At 37.1% G+C, this 24,771-nt stretch overlaps 1 protein-coding gene across 2 annotated transcripts in view; it reads left to right on the top strand.

Annotated features, from left to right (window-relative positions):
- The window catches only part of AKT3 (AKT serine/threonine kinase 3), a 150,422-nt gene that overhangs the window by 113,250 nt on the left and 12,401 nt on the right, over window positions 1-24,771 (top strand). For both annotated transcript variants that reach the window (XM_082302505.1, XM_082302506.1), the window contains exons 10-12: window positions 1,606-1,734; window positions 19,355-19,569; window positions 22,236-22,323. In XM_082302505.1, the coding sequence (XP_082158631.1) occupies window positions 1,606-1,734; window positions 19,355-19,569; window positions 22,236-22,323 (432 nt within the window). The remainder of the gene's footprint in view (window positions 1-1,605; window positions 1,735-19,354; window positions 19,570-22,235; window positions 22,324-24,771) is intronic.

Genomic DNA, 24,771 nt, shown 5'->3' with positions numbered 1-24,771 from the left:
CAAGATACCATAGTAGCAACACTTGGAGGAGATTTAAACTTCTGATCCTCATCCTACCCACTCCCTGCCCTGTTACTCATAACTTAACTTAGATTTCAGCACAAATATCAAATACAATTCTCAAAGTCCCTAAACAAGGGAAGTGGTGAATTGGGACAATGTGACTGCATTCTTTTTATCTCAGCAAAGAGGTGTTTCTGTATGCTTTGGAAACATTTAGAACAATTCAGCATACTTCAACAGAAAAAGATTTTTGGCATTGATTTCAAAAGACAAAAAAATTATTTTGTCTTTTTATATCTTGGGAAGGATTTCTATTAATGGAATGTAGTTTGTCTTAGACTTGCCAGCATATGCAGTTGCCTGGTACTCTGTTGCTCCAGGTACTCTGTGACACATTATAACTATGTTCTATGGAAAAATAACCTCTGTTTTCAACAGGAACATTTTCTAACTTGTGTGGGAGGAACCTCAAAATTCCATGATGAGACAATTTTATTTCTGTGTCAAGCCTTTAATTTCATGTACAGGAAATTGTGCTTTTCTGTTATACGTGCACAGTAATGGAATTCACTCATGCAATCCTTTGTACAGGAACCGAGGAGAAGGAGGCAATGGTAGGCAAGTTCCGCTCAGGGGGGCAAACAGAAAACAAAATTCTGGGTTACCTGTTGTAGCAGAATCTGTTGTAATAATGTGAAATGCTGTGACATCCTGGGAAAATGGAACTGTCTGGTCAAGGAATGATTGGTGACAGTTTTTTATTTAAATTCTAAATAATAAGGAAAGAGGAGTTCGACATCATTAATCTTCTATTTCTTGTGTTATCTATTCTACATTTTCTTTGTAACACACTTAGTCTCAACAGAAAATCTATATCTTTGAATTGTATTTCAGGCTTTATGCAGACTAAGAAAGACAGGGCTATGATTGTTCTATGTTGGTACTTTCACTACATACCTTATAATTTGAAAAAAACCCAAACAATTTTCTCTTGAGAAAAATTTCAATTCTATCTGTATTTCAAGTACGGCTGATGAAAACCTTTTGGGAACGTGATATTAGGCATTATTTTGAATGTTTTCACATTTCAAAGCAAGAATCATATATTTAAAAAGCAATGCAAAGCATGCAGAGGTATATATTCACCATTTAAGAAGTGTCCTTTGCAAGTAGACAAGGAGGAATTTACCTCAGGGGCTTTTTTATCAGGAGCTGCCCTATCCCCAGTTCTGTCTATTATTGAAAAAGTTCTGGAAAATGGGGGTATTTTAAGGATTTATGGATACATACTGTTTCATGACAGTGTAGAAAATAAAAGATATCTTGATCAGTGGATGTCATGTTAGAGCAAAGGAAACCTATGAGGTCATTGACTGGAGATTTACTATTGTAAGCTGTGTTAAAGCATTAAATAATCATGTAACTTGTATGGCAGTAAACACTGTTAAATGCCGTAATATAGTAAATGCTGTATATTTTTTTTTTTTTAACTACAAATGAATTACATTCTGTTGCAGGGAATAACTCTTTTCTTACAAAATTGATGTAATGCATCAATCTGTTAAGAAATACTAAGGGAATATTTTTCTCCCCAACACACAGTTAGAAAATCTAATGTTGGATAAAGATGGACACATAAAAATTACAGATTTTGGACTTTGCAAAGAAGGAATCACAGACGCAGCAACTATGAAAACATTCTGTGGTACTCCAGAATACCTGGCACCTGAGGTATGATTTAGAATATTTTCTTATAATACTGTATAAAAAGTTTCTTTTCCATTTAATTTTAGACTGCCAGTCTGCCTGGTTAATACTCTATAGCTGTTATTTGGAATGGAATGTGCTGCTATTCTTTGTGGTGATTGTGTATATATTGATGCTCTGCTTCTTAGTGTTTAAAAAGGCCTCTAATGTGCCTTTTCCTTCTCATGTTTGCCTTCCTCTGTTAAAGTTTTTATCTTCCAATGATTTCTTCAAAAATAATCTTCCATCTGTCTGTCACTTGGAACATATGATCCTGCTTAACTGAGCTGTGTAACTAGCATTTTATATAGCCTCAGTGGAGGCGAGGGGGAATAGGAGGGTACTAAGTTTGATGGGTTTTATCCGAATTCCCTGGTTGCAGGGAGAGGGATTTGAAATTTTAGATATTTCTGCTAAAAGCAGTTGAGTGTATCAACCTCAGAACTGGTTGAGATGGGCACCAAAACTGGCTGTTTCTTAGTATGTAAGCAGAAGTGGCTTACGTACTAGGAGTATGCCACCCCATCTTTACCATTAACTGGCTCTCAGAGTGCCAAGCATCACACTCCTCAAGGATTGATAAAAAGATGGACATCAGGACATTGTTCCTCGTGCAGCTCTGGCTTGGCCACTTGAGAGTCTGTTGTAGAAGCTCAACTGATCCAAATGATCTCCAGTATTAGTGCTGACAGCTCTGCCACTGATGAAAAATGGCAAGGGAAGGACAACCAGGATTGTGTTTTTGTCCTGCCTGGCTTCAGTCAACAGTACTGGTTGTGGTGCTCAGAAATGTCACCCTTCCTCTCCTCAGGGGCTGCCAAATGCAGCTCCAGTATTGATATGAAAGACAGCCTAATTTTTTTACTTAATGATGAGAATTCTGTGGATGCTGAATTAGCCCTGATTTCCACTCTTGTCAGCATTCAAAATTGTTAATTGACGTAGTCCAACCCTGACACTGAGATAACTTTCTAGTCAACCTAAAGGGCTTTAAAAGGCCCTTCAGTCCTACCATTTCATTTAAGAAAGTTTTAAGGAGTTTTCAGAAGGGTTTCCCACCTCTTGCAACAACTCAGCACTACAATATAGTCTTGTTACTGCATATTGTCTTTGAAGAACAATGTGCCTTAGTTTGAAGGGAGGAGGCACGGATTACACATAGCTCTTTATTCTCTTATTTTCAGCAGTACTGAATCCAGAGTAGCAGCCACAAGCCCTGGAGTCTTGTTTCAACAAGCAATTTTGTTTGCATTTTGTTTTTTATTCTAAACCTTACAAGTAAGGAATGTCAAAGAAACAGGTACACATCACCTTCTGGATAGTGCTGCCTGGAAATCAAGATTTTAGGATGGCTAGGTTTGTGGGTTTGAGAGTCTTTCTAAATCTCTTAAAGTCCCTTTCAGTTTCCAATCACGGAGGAAATTGAAACTTCTAATAGTTGGCTGTAGGTCAGTAAGGTAGGTTGAGGTAATGAAACCATTTGGATCATAGCAAGATCTTTTGATACATTCTTTCTCCAACAGTAAAGGAAACATCAGTATTTTTAGGAGCCACTAACTTTCTTTTCATCTATCTGGTACTATCTTCCTTGATTCTTTCAGCAGTGAAGAGAAATCTGAACAGTCATACTCTCACTCTGAAGGTTTGAGGTACCTAAATAATTTGGTTGGCTAAATGTGTTCATTTCAGCTGTTTGGTGAGTCATAAACTACGTGAGCTATGAAGATAAACTCACTGATACCTGGCCTCTTTCACAGAATTGCCTCTGGCAGATTCAAAGGAAGACTTGGGTATGGATTGTTGCTATTCTGTTTGGCAATTTATGACTTCTCCTTTGTGTTTAGTGCAGAGATGCTCAGCAGTCATCTACAGTTAAGAATTCCAGCACTGTTTTTGGCCTGCTTTGAGTCTTTTGTGGCTACTTATAAGAAGTTGCAAATCTGCCTGTTTGACTTGGTACAGTGGCCACTTGTCTTGTGTGTGCCAGCTCTTACCCCCTCATTGTTTTCTTGTCAGCAGTCTTAAAGACATCCTCTAAGGGTGCAAATATCCATTCAGTTGCTTTCCTCTGCTTGTCCTCCTCTCTCTTTTGAAAACATGTTAGCTCTCTTTCATCAAACTTGGCAAGGCATCATTCTGGGTTTTAGACAGTCAGCACAAGTTAAATGATCCAGTTTGCTCTTCTATTCTGTAGAAGCCCCACTTCTCTGCTCTTTTCTCATTTTGGGTATTTTTGGAGACCCACACTGTAAAAATCGGTCTGAAGGAAATTGACTCTTCATTAACCTTGGAAGCAAGGGAACTCATTCCCTATTCCTTCAGAAATAAAGGGTTTTGAGCAAGAAACCTAGACAAGTTACAGATATGGTGTAAGAAGAGTCAACACCTTTAGCTGGATAGTTGCTCACCTGAGACAATTGCATCTATTTTTGTCAGGGCAGCTGACTGTTAAAGGGACTATCAAGAGTCTGGGCCCTCCAGTCTGTTTGTGCACGTTTCAGAGAATGAATGCTCAAAAATCACTTCTCTTTGCAGTTCGGGCCACAGAAATCATTATCAGGTGCCAAAGATTTACTTGTGACAAACTTCAGAGCATGAGAACCTAATGTTACAACTGGATTTTAATCCTGTTACCACACTGAATTCCTGCCTGTCTATCCCAAGACAAATGGCAGCATATACTTATGTTTTGCCTGGTCATGGTAAGTTTAAAGGCCTTTCAGCCTTTCTTTAGAAGCAAGATATTCATTCTCCAGTTATGTGGAGGAATCTATTAATTGTCTGTCCTTTTAGTAATACCCTTGCATCCTTTTTTTTTATCTGTGTCAGCTGTGATGGATGCATCCCTTCTGCAGGTTTTTTAGTTCAGTTTCCCATGTACTTTCTGGCTGGTGGTAGAGGACACTAGAACAGCGTACTGTGTAACACACAGGGGCAGCCTGAGGCTGCTGCCTACCACCCAGGAGGCAGCTGACCAGGAGCATTGCACTGGTGGGAATCTATACCCAGCCTGAGAATTGACTTCATATTTTATTTTGTATTAATTCTGCATTGTGGTTTTGGTTCCAAACTTGGTTTTCCCAAGGCCTTTTGCACCATTGCTTGGAGCATAGAGTCCTGCTCACAATTTCATCGTTTTATGAAAACTAGGTTACAGATGCTTCCAACAGTAAAATGGGAAGTAGCTAAGACAGATTAAGGTGTATTTCCTCCTTGCATGACATTCTCTCAGGTGAAGGTACCTTTGTGGATTGATACAGAATTATTACCCAAGGCAATTTCAGAATTACTCTTGATCAGTTAATAAGCCTACCTGTTGCTGCATTTCCCTCACAGACATTATACTTCTGAGATCGAAATAGTCCTTCTGACCCTCTGTTGAAAAGCTCTTTCACCTCACATTTGATAGGGCCTGACCTCTCATATTGGGCCTGACACTGACTGTGTAGGTGCTTAGCAGATCCAGAAAAATGCCCCTGTCCATGCAGAGATCAAATGGACAGTGGGCCACAGGAAAAAAACTGTAATGAACTTGCCAGGTTAGAGTCAATTTTCATCTGTGGAGATAGAATTCTGGACCACCACTGCTTTATCATTTGTGGAACCCATATGGAAATTTATGTGCACCTTCACCACACACTGAGTTGTTCAGGGTGCTCAGGGCTTTTGGCTAAGTGGTCCATAGGTGCATTCCCTTTCTGTTCTGCTCTCCTAGTCCTTCCCTGTTATCCAACACCAGTTTTCTATGGTCTAAAGAAAATTTAAACAGCATTGGCTGTGTTTGTCTTGCATCACTATGTGCCAAGCATAAAAGACAGTAGGGTACAAACTCATCCTGTAGGAAGAAAATAGTTGCCACTGCCAAATAGCAGGGATTATATTTGTTGACAGTACAGATGTGCATTTGTCACACTTACTGAAGAGTGAGCAAGTAACTTTTTGTTTGTGAAATTATATAGTTTTTTGAGAATAATTTGGTTGTGTGATAAATAGTGGAATTACTCTTATCATCTGCAGTAGAACTAACACAAGCCTAATTTTTTGTGTGTGTGTGTAAGTGTAGTGGTACTTAATATTTCCCTCTGCTGTAAGAATCTGTGGTATTCCCCATTTAAAAGGTATAAAATATGCTATGATTTCTCACTTAGTAGTTTTTCAGGATGAAGAGACTATTTCTTAGAAGTCTGTTTCCGTTGTTATTCTTCAAAGCAAGCTGTCACATTAGGGCTCATTGTGGTGTCAGAAAATATTAATATATCCAATGAGAAAAAAATGAATTGTTATCCCGTTTAGGTAACACAGATGCACAGATGTATGGGGTTTTTTTTTTTTTTTTTGTTTTGTTTTGTTTTGTTTTGTTTTGTTTTTTTCCCAAAAAATGCTTCTCTTGCAGTTTTGGAGGGGCAAAGGCAGGACAGGACCACATGTCTTTTACAGGCAGTATCACATGCTTAAAAAAGAAAGAATAAAACTGAGAAAGTACTAGTAAATATACCTGTGAGTCTTTTAAAAGCATTTTGGATTTTGATAGTTTTCAGTTGACTGTCAAGGTGCTAGTAAAGATACAGATTGGTGCAGACTTTCTTTAATAGAACATTCAGGAAATGAAGCTACTTGGGCAGAGAAATAAAAGTTTTTTGGGTTCTGATAATTTATAAGGATGTTTTCTTAGATGAGATTACAGTTTCTGGATCTCTGTATTTCTGTTCAAGTTCTTAGGACTAAGTGCACAGTCTTTGTTATAGGAGAGCAGTCAAATATGGTACTAAATTTTGGTGTCACGGGAGAGACGAGCTTTAAATACCAGAAATTACTTTTGAAATTTTAAATCTTTTTAATAACAGGAGAGAAGTTGTTTTGACTCTGAACAAGTCTGTAAGGGACTTTATTGGTGTCATTCAAATGACTCTTTAAAAGATGTAGATGATCAATGGTGTGTAGGTCTGTTCTAATAACAGGGAAAATGGTAGGATATTGTTATGTTTTGTTAGTATAAAAGTGCAGATTAGGTGGATGAATATGTACAAAATTGTTCATATGTACAGATTAGAGGGATGCATTCCGATAAGAACAGTTGCCTTTTATTTAAAAAAGCAAACTATTTCAATACAGTTTATGCAGTTACAATCACTCAAAGGTATGTGACAATGAAAAAGACCGGAGCAGATTCATAGCCTTTACCCCTAGACAGGAGAAGATGTGCATGTCTTGTAACTTATTTTAAAATAAGACCAGTGAAAATTAAGGAAATAGTAAGATCATTTATACAATGCTTGTTTGGCCAGTATTTTTTAGTGATCTTTATTTTAAAAAAGAGAATGAGAGAGATCATGTGTAATCAATTATTTCCCCGAGTTTTATCCCAAAGGAGTGAAGGATAGAACTCTTTTATCAAGAAGCAACTCCTGTCTCTCCTCACACTTCACGTAATTTCTTACTTACAGCTGTTCTTTTTGGGAAGGATATGGCTTTGATATAATCTAGAACCTGGTCATCAAAGTTCAGTGGCTGAATTTCAGCAAGGGAAAGCAGGCATGCTTACAGCAAGAAAACCCACACTTTTCCCATGTTTTCAGGAATTGAAGTGAATTTTCTAAGAGCGTTGTGGTATACACAGATTACAAAAAGCTGACAATAGAGTCAGAAAAAGCATTTTGTCACTTGTGCAGCTGTACATTTATTTTGTTCTTTTAACACCTGCTTGGATGGATCAGGATATTTGCCAAAGGCAGTGTGGTAATTTTTTGGAGTGAGAATATGATGATCACATAACTTGTCTGATACGAGTTGAAACTAAGTGCTATGTGTGTAGGCAGAGAGGGAACTACTCAAATGCACTGAGGCTAACAGGAGTGGATGTTTCCAGTTTTTGCAGGCATCATGACAAAGCATTGTTTTTAACAGGGATTTTAATGCAGATAGAAGTTGCAATGCCAGTGTTGAAGAAGAGCTCCCTAAAGTGTGGGGAAAAGGAGGAAGGCACTTGGTTGCAAACAACTTGATGAAAGCAGTTAACATTGCAGGTAAACTGAGGTGGGCCAGTTGAGAGAGATCAGCTTAGGTGAGGATGTTAAAAGTTCAGCTCGCTGTACTACAGAGAAAATGAAATTGCATGGGTAGGACAGCTGAAGCCTTTTTACCCCCTCTTTCCCCTTTCCCCCCTTTTCCCCTTTTTCTCCCTCTTCCTGTGTTTTCCCTTTTCTTATGGGGTAGAGAAAAGAATTTGAGTAAACTGAAGGAAGATAGCAAGGGGAGCTAATAGGAGGGAAAGGAAACGAATGAAATGAATGGAATGGTGTCACAGGTAGACTGGTAGATCAGATAACAGATTAGAGATTAGAAGATTTTTCTTATGGCGAAAAATGTGATTTTGGGCAGGAAAGAGAGTTTGGACTAAAGACAATTATGTTATTTTGTTAATCTTTTCTAAGTAGAAAAATCTAAGAAGATGTGTTGCAGAGAGACACAAATGGCAGGAGAAATTAATGAGCAACTTAAAACTGAAGAGAAGCTTGCTGAAGAGTTGTTTGGTTAGGAATACAGAGGAATTGAAGGACAGAATAATTTTTGTCATGACTTACACAATTTCCTTTTAATGTCCTTTTCTGTTAAATTTCATTTGCATTTGAAGGTAATCGAGGCATCAAAGTAATGTGCTTTTTGAAATTCTATGCAACTTTTATATAAATAATAGGTGTGTGCCATTATTTTCCACCTCTAGAACTACTGGATGGAAAAGGGAATTTGTGGAAATGGCATAAATTAAGAGAAGGCTGCTGTTAAGATGTTGCAACATGGATATGCATTCACAAGTTTTTAAGACCAGTATGAACTTCTAGGACTTGGAAAAAAAGAGATTGCGGGAAAGAAAACTTTATGTTGAGCTCAGAGTTCCGTTGTGCTCTAGAGGGCAAGTTCTCACTCACATTTTGTTACCTCTGGTGAGCACTAATGGAAGATTGGTTGTTCGGGCTTATCTGGGGGAAGGGACTGTTCTTGGTTTTATTGTGCTTCTTTTCATTTTACTCACTTCTGTTAATTCTTTCTTTAGAGAAAGGATAATGAGACACTCTACCAAACTGTCTGCATCAGTAAAAACATACTGGTATTCTGGTTCATATGGTTTTGCTAAAGACCCGATAGGCCTGTAAGTGGTGCTACTCTAAAAAGATGGGAAGAATTTTCTGTATGAAATTCTCATGAAGTTAGGTTAATGTATTTTTGGAAGATTGGAGGTAATTTTGTTTCTCTGGCTTTAGTCTTGTTTTGTTCTTTTCCTGTGAAAACTGTATGAAGAAGTACATTTCTAAGCAGAAATGCTATGCTGTAGCATAATAGAGTCCTGGAAACAGATACCTCCATCATTCAGCTTTAGTGCCATGATGGTATTTTCCAATTACTTTTCACCTAAAGCTAGAAGCAGTACCTGCTGCATAGTTAAGGAATTGCATTGTGTTTCTATGCATTTCTGTCCTTGGCTTAGTGTCCTTGCTTCTCCAAGCATTTTCTATGAGATTTCTTACACCCTTGTAAATATGAGAGTCCTTTATCCTTGTCCTTGTGGTAGCTTGGAGAGAAGACACAGGCTGTGACTGTCCAGAAGTAGGCTGCTTGTAGCATCTTATCCTGTGCCTCAGGCAACATTGTGCAGACAGACTCAGTCAAGAGGGATGTGTGAACTCGTGTGGATATATTTCTGGGTTTTGTTCCTCCCTTTCAATATAATCTTTTTAGTGCTGAGCTAATTATGTAGTCTTAGTTTTACTGTTGAGTTAGAGTACCTGATCAACTTTCCAACTGTAAAACAGTTTGAAAATCAAATGTAGCTTACATGCAAGACCCAACAAAATTAGAAGTGTTAAGTACGTTTTGGCAGTTCACTTTTATTATGCCCAGTCCTCAAATGTACCAGCAGACAATCATCTGAATGTTAGTTATTTTTCACATGCTTATGTGATCACACAAAAAGTACATGCTAAAAAGAAGCAGATGGTGACAGATGGGGAAGGTTGAATAAGGTGGTTTTGGAAACCTAGAAAAATGCACTTCTGTAATAGTGTAAAAATAAAAATTCTTTGATCGCCAAGTTAGAATGAACAAAATAGAGTGCCCCCCCCCCCCAAAAAAAACCCCCCGACCCAATCCAAAACTTTACTGATAAAAAGAAATGGAACCTATGAGTGTTCAATATATAGTTAGCAAAGTATGTAGTATAGTGTTGTTTTGTCCAAGGATAGAACATTAATTTTTATCAGCCAGAGACTTAGGAAGGTGGTAGTTGTATTCTTTCTTTCTTTTAAAATGATGAATTCAAATCAGTTGTGTTCCATGCTCAAAGAATGCTGTCAAAAAGGTCATTCTTTATAGTAATACATTGGTGGTGTTGCAGGTTATGATAATATTTTTCTTCTGATGTTGCAAAAAGCTTTTAACCCTCTTATTGTAATGGTAAATAAATTACATGTGTAATGAAGGTATCTGTAGGACTAGAGCTAATCTGTAGCGGCAGCATTACTTCTTTGTCATATAAGCAAATGTAAAGCTAATTAAGTAGAGAAGGTATAATCAACAACAAAAAAACCCCTCTTTTGTGTAAACCCCATCTAAGGACCTACCCTACTATGAGAGTGGAAGATTTGCTTGTTCATTTGCATTAATTTAATGAAGTCTCAAAATTCATATCTATTGAGTTATGTAAACCACAAACATTAAAATTCCTTTAAAAATTTCAATGATGAGTTATATTTTATTCCATAAAATAATGAAGTATCTAGCCTGATTAATATTAATTCCCAAGTCTTCTACCAACACTGATGCCATAATTATTTTTTCGTTTTGTATTTGAGTGGGTGTTTATCTTAAACTACAGTATGAGGCGTTACTGTTTCCTGGTGAGGCAGAATGCTTTGCTTAAAAACCAAAAAGCCTCAACTTCTGATAACCTGTTCTCATTTTCTTGAAAGTATAAGTTAGTTTGCTTGGTACCTGAACAGTGTAGTTATGCTGTTGTGTTTTGCTTAACTGATTTTTCTTTTGGCTTCAAAAGGATTGATGAAATTTATTTTCTCTGTGTTTACCTAGATGCTTCATGCATAATCTGATTCTTTGCAGAGGCACAATAGAATTTATTTTACCTGTGGAAGAGTGGTTTAGTGTTGGCTTGTGCTCTTGAACAGCTGTCTGTTGTATATTTGGCAACATTTTGTTTCTGGGTGAGGACCAGTGGAGGGGGGTGAGGAGGAAAACATCTATGCCTGAAAATAGTTTCCCATCTGATTTATGGGAGATTCACAATATGGAATTTTCTCTTTACACTAGAGTTCTAAGCACCAGATTATTTTCTTACATTATAAGGAAACGAAAATGCAGGAAGTTGTTTTATCTTGAAATGCTCACATCTCATGAAAATTCAAATGTGGTCTTTTTTCTGTTTGGTTATCAATTATTGTATTTTAGTGTCCCACATTCTTTTATCTTATGATCCTAAGTCATCAAAAATGCTGGTGGACTTGAATTTGAGCGCTTTTGTCAGCTTGGTATTGCCAGTGGACCCCTGAGATGAAAATGATGAAAGGTAGACAAGGCAGGGTATCCAGAGCAGAACATCATTTATTGGCAATAACTGGTACCAAGGTCAAAAGCTGGGGATCATTTAGATGAGGGTAGGAAAACATTGCTTTGTTACACAGACAGGAGAATTGCTGCAACAACAGATAAATTAGCACAAAAATTGAACTTTCTCCTGAAACCAGGCAACCAATAATGAAACAAGAATTGGCATTTTCACTACCTGGGTGATCTCACCAGTCACAAAAACCAATTGTACACATGCAGTATCAGACTTCCCAAGGGAAAAGATGTAATAAATATGCAAAAATAATAAACAGAATACTTGAAGAAAGGTTAGCTCAACACTGCACATAAATAAACTTTTGTATTCAAACCAGAACTTTAAAGCACAGAGAAATTTTCTAATGAAACACACATTTTTTTTGTAAAACAAGTAAGTTTGACAATTTTACAAAGACTGTCTCAATAGCACGCTTGAAGTTTTTTTCATTTATTTTCATTTAATTAATACAAACATTATTTCCATCTCAGCCAAAGCCTTTAGTTTTTCTGAGAGTAATGAAGCATAAACAAAAGCTGAACAAATGCCATTTAACATCAGTAAATATTCAAAATAATTTCAGGAAGAATGAGCAGCTAGAAAGACATATCACAGTATTATCATTATTTATTACTTCTTACACATCTTGCATCTTACAGCAGTGTATGTTTTAGAGACTGCTGCTAGTGCTGTGATAATTAATACAGATATGAACAGGTCTGCAGTTTTTCTTCTGATGGTAGAGTGGGTAGAGTTACGAGAGACAAGTGCCATCTTTCTGTAGACTGAAATGATATTTTGCTTTTATTTGCTGCATTTCTATGAAAGGTGTCTTTTGACGGGTCTTTTTAATGTGATGTTGTTTTCTTGGCTTTTTTTTTTCTTCCAGTGTTGCCATTGACTTCTTAAAGCCCTGATTAGAATACTCTTTTATGTGTGCAGTAACAACTACTTCTTATTTTCTTTTCTTATTTATTTTTTTTTAAATTTTGAATTCCACTGAAGTCTGTCTCTTCTAGGAGGTTAAATGCATTAATTAGTATTGTATATTCTTTACCCTAGGAAGCTGTGCTTAATTCACATTTATACCAGAATATACTACTTCTGATAGAGCACGTGTCAACAAATGAAAAACAAATTTGGTTTGCTATGTATTATTTAAGGGTACATAACAAAAAGCTAGGTGAGATGGGCAAAATATCGAATACAAAAATGTAATAGGAAGATAGTTTATATTGGGGCCAGAAGTAAAACAGAAGTGCAAACTAGATACAAAATGGAGAAAAAGACTACCTGCAAAAATTAGAGCAGTAGAAAATCTCCGCTATTTCCCAGGGTATCTATAACCTTGGCATTTTGTCTTTTCAGCTGTGTATAATAAAACCAGTAAGCATTCATTTTAGTGGATTTTTTTACTGTTGATGCAGCACTTCACTTTTCATACCAAGATACAGTTACAGTAACTGAATTGTATAATTCTTAGTAAACATACCCTTCTGCAGGATGGATTTTCATCTGTCTGGATAAAAGTCCATGTCTCTTAAGAAGTGTGTACTACCTTTGTTTATTAGTGTTAGATTTTAAACTTTCTCCTTGTTGTTGTTGTTACCACAATTGATAGAAAGTTCTAGCAAATACACTTTTTAACTTCTGTTGAATAATATGTGGGTGAATATTTGTTAACAGACCAACAAGTACAGCGATAAAAATGTGTGAAGGGTTACCAGGAATGCTTAAGGAACATACACTCCACCTGAACTGTAAGGTTAATTGAAAACAGTTTTTTCCCCCTTAAATTAACAGTACATTGGTGTATCCAAGTTCTCAGTTTTCTTTCACAACATAGGTGTGCAGACAGTTTGTTTAGATGTTTAAATATTTTCCCATCTGTTCTGTCAAAATTATTGATTGAGCAACAAGCTACTTCTAATGTCCTATCTGAAGGTCTATATCTACTGGATTAGGAGAAACATTACTAGGACAACAATGTAATGGCTTTTCCAGTAAGTTGCCTTGATTATCTAGCACGAAGTATGAGTCTAATATTTTGATATTGTTCTTTTAGAGATAAAACCCCATGCTGGCAACCTTTTGTATAGGACTGATAATGAATTTTACAAAGCCTTTCATGCTCAAGGTTACTGCTAAATTTGTCTGTGTTTGCAGAGTGCAGAAGTTATAGCAACTACCATATAGAGATGTGTGGGAAATACAGCTCTGGATGGTGTGAATTTCTTCTGTGCAACCAAAAAATCTTCCAGACGCTGCTCATCAGGGATGTTGTATTTCAAGAAAATGCAATAAAGATGGGATTAAGGGATTTTTCTTCAGTTTGTCTGAGGCAGTCACACCTTGTTCAGTGTCCTGTGATTAGTAAAGCATAGGAGAATCCTAGTTTCCATCTAGGGCAAGTGGAATTAGGTGATTGACTTAAGATGGTCACAGACTTCACCTGTTATATTGCTGGCTCACTTCCTAAAAAAATTTATTTTCACAGAAACTTGTAAAAGCGCTGTCTGTGTATGTATCAACTTCTCTTTGGCATTCAGTTGTCTGCTTCCTATGTCTCTGCCCCAAGCCCTTGTAAATAGGAGTTTGCAGATGTGTCTCCAAAAAAACTTTCGCCTCTTAGCTACCGAAGCAGTAAAGATAATAAAATATATCTTTTCACTGGTTTTCACCATAAAATTAAATGGACATCAAATTCTGTAGACTGTATGTTAGGCCCATAAAGGAGTGACATGCATAAAGCAAAGGACCTGAAGGTGTATTGACTAATAAACCTAAAGATTAAGACCTACAGCCACTGGTGAAATGAAGGAAGAGGTCATTTCTGTGGATTTTATTTTTTGGGAAAGAGAAAACTTCCAGTGGTAGTAACAATCTTCTTTTCAAGTCCAAGACAGTGGGCTTCTCAGCAGTGGGGAATAGATAAGATAGATTTTTTTTTTTGGTGAATAAATGTAAATACAGGAGTATTTTTCTTCACTGATCTGTAATTATTTGCCAACAAAATGATTTATTATGTGTGAGGGAAAAATACAATTGAATTACTGCAATCTTAGCAGTCCTGCAGTGTTTGTGTTGTCTTAATCATCATAATGGCAAAGGTTGGTCTGTGAACTGAATTTTTTATTTTGTATGTAGGGCTTTACAGTCTGCTCTGTGTACAAAGCACTATCCCATTGTATACTTGCTCGCTGCCAGTAATACTTTCCAGAAACCCCAGTGTGTGCAGAAACGGTACAATCATTACAGAATACTTTGTTTTCCCTTGTTTACTGCTATCTCAGTAAATTAAAAGATTTTAAATTTGTATTGTGGCCTTTTGAGCACAATACAGATGAAAATTTTAAGGCAAATAAATAGCTCTCCCTTAGCGGAAACTCTAGTGCTGTCCAGTGCCTCTAAAACATCCATAAAAGCACTAAAGTACCTGCAAATGCCTGGCAGCAGATGCCTGGCTAATGTTTCTTGCTTGTTAGAAAGCATGTGTGTTACTTAACCTTTTGCATATTTATGTAAGAAGGGAAAATACAAAGTTCAGTGGCACCTCTGCAGCTGTTTTTAAAAGCACCCTTATAAACCCAGGCTGTGTCCTTGTACTGCAGGCAGAGGTGTGAGTTGGAGGAGCTACAATGCCTGTAAAAACTGGAGTGGTTTCAGTGCAGCAATGAGTTTATGCCCACTTTGGAACCCTGTTATACTGCTGGAGTGCTTTAGAGAAATGCAGGTTGGGAAGAAAAGCAGGCCTTAATCTTCACCCTAAGTGAGCACAGCTGTTACAGCTGTCAGTGTGTGCAGGAAAAACTGGCAGAGTCAGTGTAACTTCTGTGTCAGTGTAACTTTGGGGCAGAGATTGGCAAGCATTTCTTTCTGCAGCAATGCCACACCTGATGCTGCCCATGTTCTCAACTTGTGCTACTGCAACTGTTCACATGGTAATTGAGTGGCTTAGGTCAGAAAACTTGATTCAAGTGAAAAATAATCCAGGGTGAAACTTTTTCCCCCTTTTTTTTTCTCCTGTCTGATGTAGTGTGTTGCATAGTTTTGACAAGGTAAGGGAAGCTGTGGTGAGAGAACAGAAACAAGAGCCTGGATTAGGCTGGCAGTGCCTCTGAAAGAACCAGTTGTTGAACTAAAGCCCTGAAAACAAATGGAGTAAGATTTCCTCAAGTTGTAAAAATGATGGTAGGTTTTTTTGAGTTTTATTTCCCATGATCTGTGGTATCATCCAGACTGAACTGCAGTCATCCACCTTCTGCTTTGCTCAATGATGGGAAATCACTTGGGTACGGTGATTATGTCCAGGGTGGATGACTATAAGCGTTATCCACACACTGAAATCACACTGTACTGGAGCTCTTGTCTCCTAAAACCTCACCTAGATATTGGCAAGGTGGCTTGGATTTTGGCACCCCATGTGTGTGAAGAGGATGAAGGAAGGGGAATCATAAATCTGAATGATCTGACTATTTAAATAAATTTTGTGGAAGAAAGCAAGTAAGTCCATCTTTACTTTGTGGAAACATCCCTGACTTGAGTATGTAGTCAGGGTAGGTACTCTTTCTGAGCTCATGAGTTCTATATGATCCTTGTGTTGTACTCCCAGGAAATATCAGTACATTCCTTTACAGCAGATACCAGAGTGGTTGACCTTGTGCCCACTGTGATGGTTTTGGTAGGCCTGCTGCCTGTCCTGCTGTGACCACGAAGGGATTGGGTTCCTAGTGCAGTGCATTTCCTTAAAGATAGATTTGTGCGTCCTTATAGCAAGGCACAAGAATTGGCTGGTGGAGGCAGCTCTTAAGGGCAGCGTACAGAGTCCAAGGGATCAAACTTTCCACAGTGGCTGTGTCTGGCTGGGTGCTTAGACTGGTGCCCCACATATACAAAGACATCCCAGAGGTACTGGAGAGACAGCAGTATCACTCCTCACAACCAAAGGAGACTTTTCTAAAAGCGGATATCCACTTCATGGTGGGCAAAAGATTGAATTATTTATAGGTGCAAAGCCTACAGCTGCATGTCATGTTCATTTTAGCACTGAGTTGAAGCTTTCTTGACCTATGTTCAGTGTAATTAAAACCAAATCCCTCCAATCCAAGAATTGCTTGGAAAGGATTCTGTAACGCTAGGGCAGTGTGTACAGACATGTTCTCATGCCTGCCCTAACTGCATAGATTTGGTTGTAGGAGCTGCTGGACTCCAGCACTTCACTTCCATTGATTTGATACAGTCTATAAATTCAGGAGTTCCTAAACACCATGAAGATTAGAAATTACTTAAAGGAAATAATAGTGTATCTTCGCTGTGAATGCATTATGCACAATTTTATTACATTTATGTTGAAATAAGTTGAGATGTATTTTGCTTTATTTACACTATTTTCAGGCTGTTTTCCTTTTGCCTAAATGAAACCATTTTGATGCTCTTGCTTGTCTGGCTGGCTGTAAACCAGGTATTTAAACAAAAATAAAGAGTTGCCAGTTTTGCCAGCTGGGGATGAGAACCCGGCTGGTGATATGCGGGTTTGGGAGGCAGTTAATCCAGCTTTTATGCTTTTTTATGATTTTATGTAAAAAGAGGTTAAAAATCACATTTGGCTCTTTCTTTGTACCGTTTTGTTGCTGTTGTGGGAATGCAGCAAAAGGTTGTTCATACTTTTTATTATTATTAGGTAAAGTCCTGCATAAATTACGTAAAGCTGCAAATACAATTTGCTTTAGCTATTGGCCATGTGATTTGCCTTGTTCAGAGAACGATATGTTTTATTTTCCTGTTGCGTTCTTTTATAAACCACACATGCAAACCACACCTCAGCTTACTTGTAAAAAGAATCTACCACTGTCTCACAATTTTATGTATTTTGCTAGCTTCAAAAGAAAAGACTGTAACTGTACAGATGAGAGAAGCAGTAACAGTGCTAATAGATAAAGCAGGAAAATATATAATGCTTTTATTCTGTGGCAGAAGAAGTGGTGATTTAAAGACAAGCGTCACAGATTTCATACACAGTTCTTCAGCAAATAGCTTGCAATATGCTCCAACTCATAAAACATTTAATTAATTTTAAAATGCAGGAGTTATTTTAGTTAGTTTTGTCATATGTACTTATTCAGATAATTTGTTGTATTTTACACTTTCCAAAATTTTACCCACTATTTGGAAATATAAATGATGTAATGAGTCTGTTTGTTTTGGCACAGTTGTAAATCATATGTGTTAATGTGTTAATATTTATGATTTTTTAATCTTATATGCACAAGATGGATTTTTAATATACTTCTTTTCATCATGTTTCTGCTACTAATCCTTAAGGACAGTGAAAAGTAGGAGTATGAATGCATTAATTACTGTGGGTTTTCCAAAATTGCCATACTGGATCAGACTGCATGTTGCTTCTGCTAACAGCACGTCCCAGATACTTCAGAGCAGGCTTGGGTTTACTGGGGGAGCAAGAGGAGAGGCAGATAAATGAGCTCAACACCCCTCGTTAGAGCTGGCTACGGTGTAGTGCTTGTGTCTGTGGTCACTTAGTGTCCACTTAGGTGCATGAGGACTGCCTCTGCCCTTGTTCAGGGGAGATTATTACACATTTTAGACAACTGCAAGATAATCTACTTATGGATAAAATTATTTCTGATCTTGTAGAGGTTGCCTTATTCATTAAAGACTGAAAACTTTACTTTCACTACCAAGTGTCTACATGACTGTTTCTCTATGCTTGCAGTTTGAACACAAGCTTTTTGTGATGGTGATTGCATGTGTCTCTATGTTGTAAAAAGTATTTTGTTTTCTGGGGATTAGTTTGTTCTTGGTTTTTTCTTTTTTTAAAATTCAGTCATAGGGTGCTGCCTTTCAGAATCTGCCAGTGATACAGTAACAATTCTCTATAAAGAATTATTTACATTCTTTACATATGTAGTTCTACTCTATTAGTTGCATTTCTTTGATCTTTATTATTTAAGTCTAATTTCTTGTTTTAAGGTTTTTGGATAGCTCTTTCTGCAGCAAATATTGGCCATTTGACACACACAGCCTTCTGTATTAACATTTATTGACTTCTATTTAATCTTTTTTATATGAAGAGGCATGATCTACTAGAAATACACAGAAATTGGAATTATATATTCAGTAACCTTCAATTTCCTTATTGCTTATGATTTTTTAATGGGTGAATGCTGCTGTTATGTTGTCTCCATGTCTGTAATTTAATATGAAGGTGTATTAAGGTCAAGACACACTGCTTAAATTTCCTATTCCTGTTCTCTGGGGCTGCTGGGAGAAGGGCTGTGGAATAAGTTGTTTTTAGGTACACAACGTCAGTGACATTATGTTAACAAATTGTATAATCATTACCAGTTTCTGTGTTTGTATAATACCCTATAAGCATAGTTTCATGGTAAACATAGTATTGTATAAACACTGCCGTATTTTTTTGCATTGGCACGGTTCAGCTGGTAGGACTATTTAATGGACTGTAATGAAACTGTCAGGAGAAAGGCATTGAGGACTTTTGATATAAACAAAGATCATAAAGAAACTAAACTTGAATTAGTAAGATTAAGGTGGTTCTAAATTGGAGACTTTAGACAGGTGGGGCAAAAGAGAGGGAAGTGACTGAGCAAAGAGATGTTTCACCACTTCTAAATGACGCATTGGTGTACCTGTAGATAATGTCTCTTCCTGAAGCTATGGATGATATTAATGGCCTGGTAGAGGACATAGGAAAGGGTAAAAAGAAGTCATGATTATTTGGAGCAGGTAATTGTCAATTTTTTATTTTGCTTTTAGCAGTGTAAGCTTGGAACTTCAGTGAGCTCAGGTGTGTGAGTCAGTGCTAAAGTTTTGAGTCAGGTTCTGGGAGTCCTTGTAGCATACTGTGAAAATCAAGTCTCAGAAACACATTCCTATAGAGATGCATCAAACAGACTGAAATGATGATGTATGAAATAATTTATGTCTCACAGGTGCTTTTGGTTTCTGTCTCAGGTGTTAGAAGATAATGACTATGGTCGTGCAGTGGACTGGTGGGGATTAGGAGTTGTCATGTATGAGATGATGTGTGGGAGATTACCCTTCTACAACCAAGATCATGAGAAACTGTTTGAACTGATACTAATGGAGGACATAAAATTTCCTCGAACTCTGTCTGCAGATGCAAAATCATTACTATCAGGCCTACTGATAAAGGATCCAAATAAGCGGTAAGTGAAATTAATTGGTTGTACAGGCATAATAAATGCTCTGATTGTGCTGGATAATGTAAAAATAGGTCCGTGGTGCCTGGCTGAAGGAGCTGTCAATCACAGGAAAGGGTCATACACAGGCATACAGTCTCAGATTTCCATTTTTTCAGTCCAGCAATGATTTACAAAATGGACTTAACCAGCAAAAGGAAGAAAAGCTTGTGGGAGACAAACTTTTTAAATCATTCACAGCAAACACAGGGATCTCTTCAAGTTTAGAATGTGTACTGGAACAAAGGGAAAGCTCTCAATTGTTTTTCCACTTGTAACTTAACCCTAAGCTGACTGCAGTGTCTCATGGGGACTGTAGCACTTGTTCTTGGTGATCATAGCAGGAGAGATGCATAGATAGCCACAGCTACATTTATTAGGGCACATAAATAAATCACATGTTAGACCATTAAACTAGTAAATTGCTAAAGAATACAACGGAAGTGAAAATTTTTGAAGTGAGTAGTTTGAAAGCATCACCCAGCTGCTGTCTGTGCCCTTTTGTGGTGGGTTTTTCCCTCTGGGATTGTTGCCTAGGAGAGCCATTTTCCAGTGCCTCCAGTACTGGACCAGCAGTGTCCTGGCTCTAAGACAAATCTCTTTGTAAATCAGTGGGATTTGTCTATAGATACCATTTTTTCCCCCAATATCTTTGTCATTCTTGTCTCCTAGGATGTTTTAGGGCTGCAGACATTGTCTGCCTCTCTTTCCTGGTGCTCCTTCAGCCGCTGGTTCTCAAGAAGTTTTGAGTAGTGGGCACTGCCTGCAGGCACTCAGGGCAGGACTGGTTGTTGTGTTTCTCCAAGGGATTTGCCTGGATGCAGCCGGGTGCAGCAGGCAGGACAGCACAAGTGGTGAGCTTGTCTGCTCCAGCTGAGCTCAGTGTATGCAGGAAAAGCAAACTGACCAGCCAGCCAAATACAGGCAGAGTAGAGTAAAACTTTGTTTCTGTAGCAACTCCTAATGCTTTTTAACCTCCAAACAATCTGACCCATCAAATATATTAACCTTTAAAATTGGAAAGATGCTTCCTTGTAATTAATCTTTGCAGACAGTAGTGTTTATTACAGACTTATATTTAGAAGCTTATTTATATTCAAGTTCTTGTGCTAGCTAATGCTAAATAGGGGAGGAACACAGAGATTAACACAACTCAGCTTTTTTGTGAGCAGCTAGAAGATATTGAGAGAAGTCTGGAGACTGAAGGCTAACTGCCATTTTTGCCAAGATGTAGAGAATTTTACAATGAGTAGTTGAGAAACAAGGAGGAATACAGCTTGAAAATTAGAATAACTTTGCACTCAGTTATTGCAAGACTGACGTAGTAGTCCAGAATATTTTTGAAATTTGGCAGCAGGGTAATACCAAAACAGACATTTTTCCTTGGTTGTGGAAATTATTCCTCCTTACAATAAATGCTTTAGAGAGGAATTTATCTTACTTAAATGCTTGCCTTTAGAATTTGTCTTTATATCTTTAGCAGTTCCTTTTAATGAAACACGCACTGTTTTTGTCACTCTTCTTGTTAACATTTACACGTATGCTCTGCTTATTTAGTTAAGAGTAGATTTTTTTTCTGCTGCAGCTTCCTTCTGTTAGGGCAGCAGGATCCCCAGTCTCAGGGAGAAGTTGGATGAGAGCTAAGCAGTCCTGAAAGTTGATGTGCTGTTGAGAAGGGTAGAGGTTCCCATCACTGAATGTGTGGTTCTTTCTCAACCAACAGCAGCAGCTCAAGGGAGCTCACTAAACTTGTCGAGTCAAAGTAGACTTGCTAATGCAACAAAAAATGGCCAGTTCTCTCTTCTTTTCTCATGGCAGGGTTAGTTTTTCTCCAGCTTAGGGTGCTGACTCTGCTCACAGTCACCAAGTGGGAATGATGCTACAGAGCCAAGTGAGAGAGGAGAGGTATGGGCAGGACACTGGACACTCCTCTTTTGGCAGCAGTGACCACTTCTGTGAGCTCAAACTGCTTTGGGCAACTTCACCCAAAGTAGGTGAAATCCACTTCCTAAGATGATTTACCAGACAGAGTCTGGCTTTGGCAAACGGTGGGCCACAGTGAGTAGTGTGGTTATTTACAGTGGCCTTTAAATAACCTTCTCAGCAGGCCTACAATTTATTAATTTATACTAATTGACTCAGATTGAGACTATTTTATGGTAATTGGTTAATTGTTACAGCACCCAGATGCAACAGCAGTAAGCACTGTATAAAAATGATGCACAAGTCATTACTGATTCAGTGCCTGGCACATCCTTGGCAAAGTTTTATATCAGCATTATCGGGTTAGTTTGGGTTTTTAATAGTGCCAGGACATTAGCTGGTCTTTCAAGCAAACTAAACTTAAGTATGTTTTTAAAGTTAATGAATTACTAATGAAGCTCATCATGGGCAGTAACGAACAGTGTAGTTGGAATAGTCAAAAAGAACAGACCATGGCATGGATACTACCACTATCACGTCTTCCCTCCAGATCATCAGAATTCATATTAAAAGGGTAAAAATTGCATGTTAATTGGGTGAGAATATTTCCCAGACAGTCAAAAAGAAATGGTCACTTTTCCAACCATAGCAATACTTTGATCTCTCTATAGAAGTTTAATATGTGTTGTTTTTTCCCCCACTCTCTTTAGACTTGGTGGAGGCCCAGATGATGCAAAAGAAATCATGCGTCATAGTTTCTTTGCTGGAGTAAACTGGCAAGATGTATATGATAAAAAGGTATGTCTTTATATGGCATTGAATAATCCGGCTTCTGCAAGGTGGTTTCAACTGGTAGTCATAGACTGCTGTTTTCTGGAGTTAGTGATTTTTTCTTTGCCACTTTTTTGTGTTAATACAACTGAATAATTATTCTGAACAAGGTTTACTTACCTAGTCTTTGTCTTTTCAGTAATAATTTGTCAGTTCACCAGACATAAATTTTGCAAACCAACCCAAACCTTTTATAATGTAAATGTCCAAATTTTTCCCTTTTCATTTTTCTTCCTGGGCTTTCAAGAGAAAAGTAGATGTGTGACTCAAGATAATGTGAAAAATGTAATATATTGTCATTTTATTTCTGCCTTTTAGTGAAAAATTATTTTATGAAAAAGGGAAATTAAGTGATCATAAGGAACTCATAGCAAAAATCTACTTTCTGATTGTTTGTGTATAAGTTGAAACCTTTTTCAAACTTAGTTTTAAAGAGATAGCTAAGAAAATTAAAATAGCATTACAACACTGAGCCAAAACAGCTTGTGGAGAAAGCAAGTGCTGGGAATTCAACTGGAACAGTTTTCTCCAGACCCAGTCCTGTTCCTGTAATGATCAACACTTTGGGAATGATTTTAGAAAATTATCTTACTTGGGAGTGAAACTCAATTCAACTTAAGTTGTTTTATATACAGAAACTGATTTTATCTCAGTATTTCTGTAAGAATTTACTTGTTGCTATAAACCCCTTCTATTTTGATAAAGACTTTTCTTTTTTCCCCAACTGTTTTACATTGTTAATCTGCCAGTTGAGCTGCGTAATTTTAAAAGATAGTTTTTTCTCCCTTTTTTTTGCTTTGTTCAAATAAAAGGAAAATGGAAGACATACGACTGAGCAGAATATGTTTATGCTACAATGTCAATAATACAAACTGTTTTTTCAGTTGTTGTTGAACTGGAATTTTAAAAATGTGTGGTTGTTGGTGTGGTAACTTCTCTGACAAATACCGGAATTGAAATAAAAGCCTGTATATGATGATACAAAATATGGTACTCTGAAGTTACTTGGTACAAGTGTGATTTTTCCCTGGCAGTATCACAAGTTTTCAAGAAACTCTACAATAAATTATCAGAGCAAGTGTATTAATCAGGTTACTTTATGAGCTCAACCACTGGTTGGTTATGTAAGGACATTGTAGAGAAGCACTTTGAGGAAAAAGTCTAAAAATAAAATTTGAGGACCTTTCTAGAGTAAAAAAAACCCCCACTAAAATCAATAGGATTGCAATGTGCTAAGAGTGGGTGAGAAAAATAAAAGGTGTTACATTATTCTTGCTCCCTTGAAAAACATTTCTTAATTATCTTACATTAGAAATAGAACTTTCAATTCTATACTGTGTTCAGCATCTTATGTAGTTAAGAGTATATAAATACTCCTAATTGCTTTGATTCTTTCCAAACGAACATGGCAAATGTGTTTCAGTCAAGATCTTTTTCTGAGCTATTAAAATAAAAGGAGGCATTTTTCAGATTTAAAAAAATAATTTTTTATATAATTATGTAAAAAAATATAAATGCTGACACTTTGCTTTTATTCTCATGGAAGTGGATATGGCTTATTGGAGTATTATAACTAGAGAAACTCTAGTCATTCTTTGTTTACTCTGGACACTTGCTTTAAGAAACTAAATTTGCTGGTAAAACATCAACTGAATTTCCTCACTTGAACAATTAACTTCAAGGATCATAGGAATTGCTTTTGTGCAGTATTGCCACACAGTGTATCCTTTATGGAAAAATAAGTCATGGAAATTACTTCTGACAATATGCTTTTCTGTCTAATTAAAAATTGTTTTGTTCCTATTTGTTCCTTACAAAGCCATTTGTCTGCCTGGTTAAAATATCCAGTTGTTCCTTCTGCACACACAGTCTTACACTCTGCAGACTTCAGAGCTGTGCTCTGAAATATAACCCTCAAACATAATAATAAGGTTAATGAACTTTCATCAAGTATATTCATTAGAATGCTTTTATGAATATTTTAAAGGTATTTTGGTATTCTAAAATAACTCAGAGCATCTAATAAATTTGATTTTCAATTAGGTTTATTCTGTGCTTGCTTGTGTTGCTGTTTATTGTTGGATGTTGAGTCTTCAGCAGTAGGGTCACTTGATGAAATTGATAGTGGATATAATTATTTGCATAGTAAAAATATTTCACAGTAATTTTGCCTGAGTTTTATGCACCATGGCACTATAATTTTCTGGCTGCATTTCAGGGATGTGTTTCTGTTAGAAATGAAAGAACTGAAGTTCTTTCAGAGTAATGGAAACCAAAAAATCATGTGTATTCTGAGTAGTTGCTGGGTGATAGTTTTGGACATGTGCACACTGTGCTCCTGTGCCTCTGATTTTATCATTTTACTAGGTTATCACTTTACTGGTGTGATTAGAAACAGAATTATATATCTGTAAA

This window comes from Coloeus monedula (genome assembly GCF_965178545.1).
Source record: "Coloeus monedula genome assembly, chromosome: 2".
Classification (NCBI taxonomy): domain Eukaryota; kingdom Metazoa; phylum Chordata; class Aves; order Passeriformes; family Corvidae; genus Coloeus; species Coloeus monedula.
The sequence above is the reverse complement of the archived record's forward strand: the minus strand, read 5'-3'. Positions and strand labels throughout refer to the sequence as shown.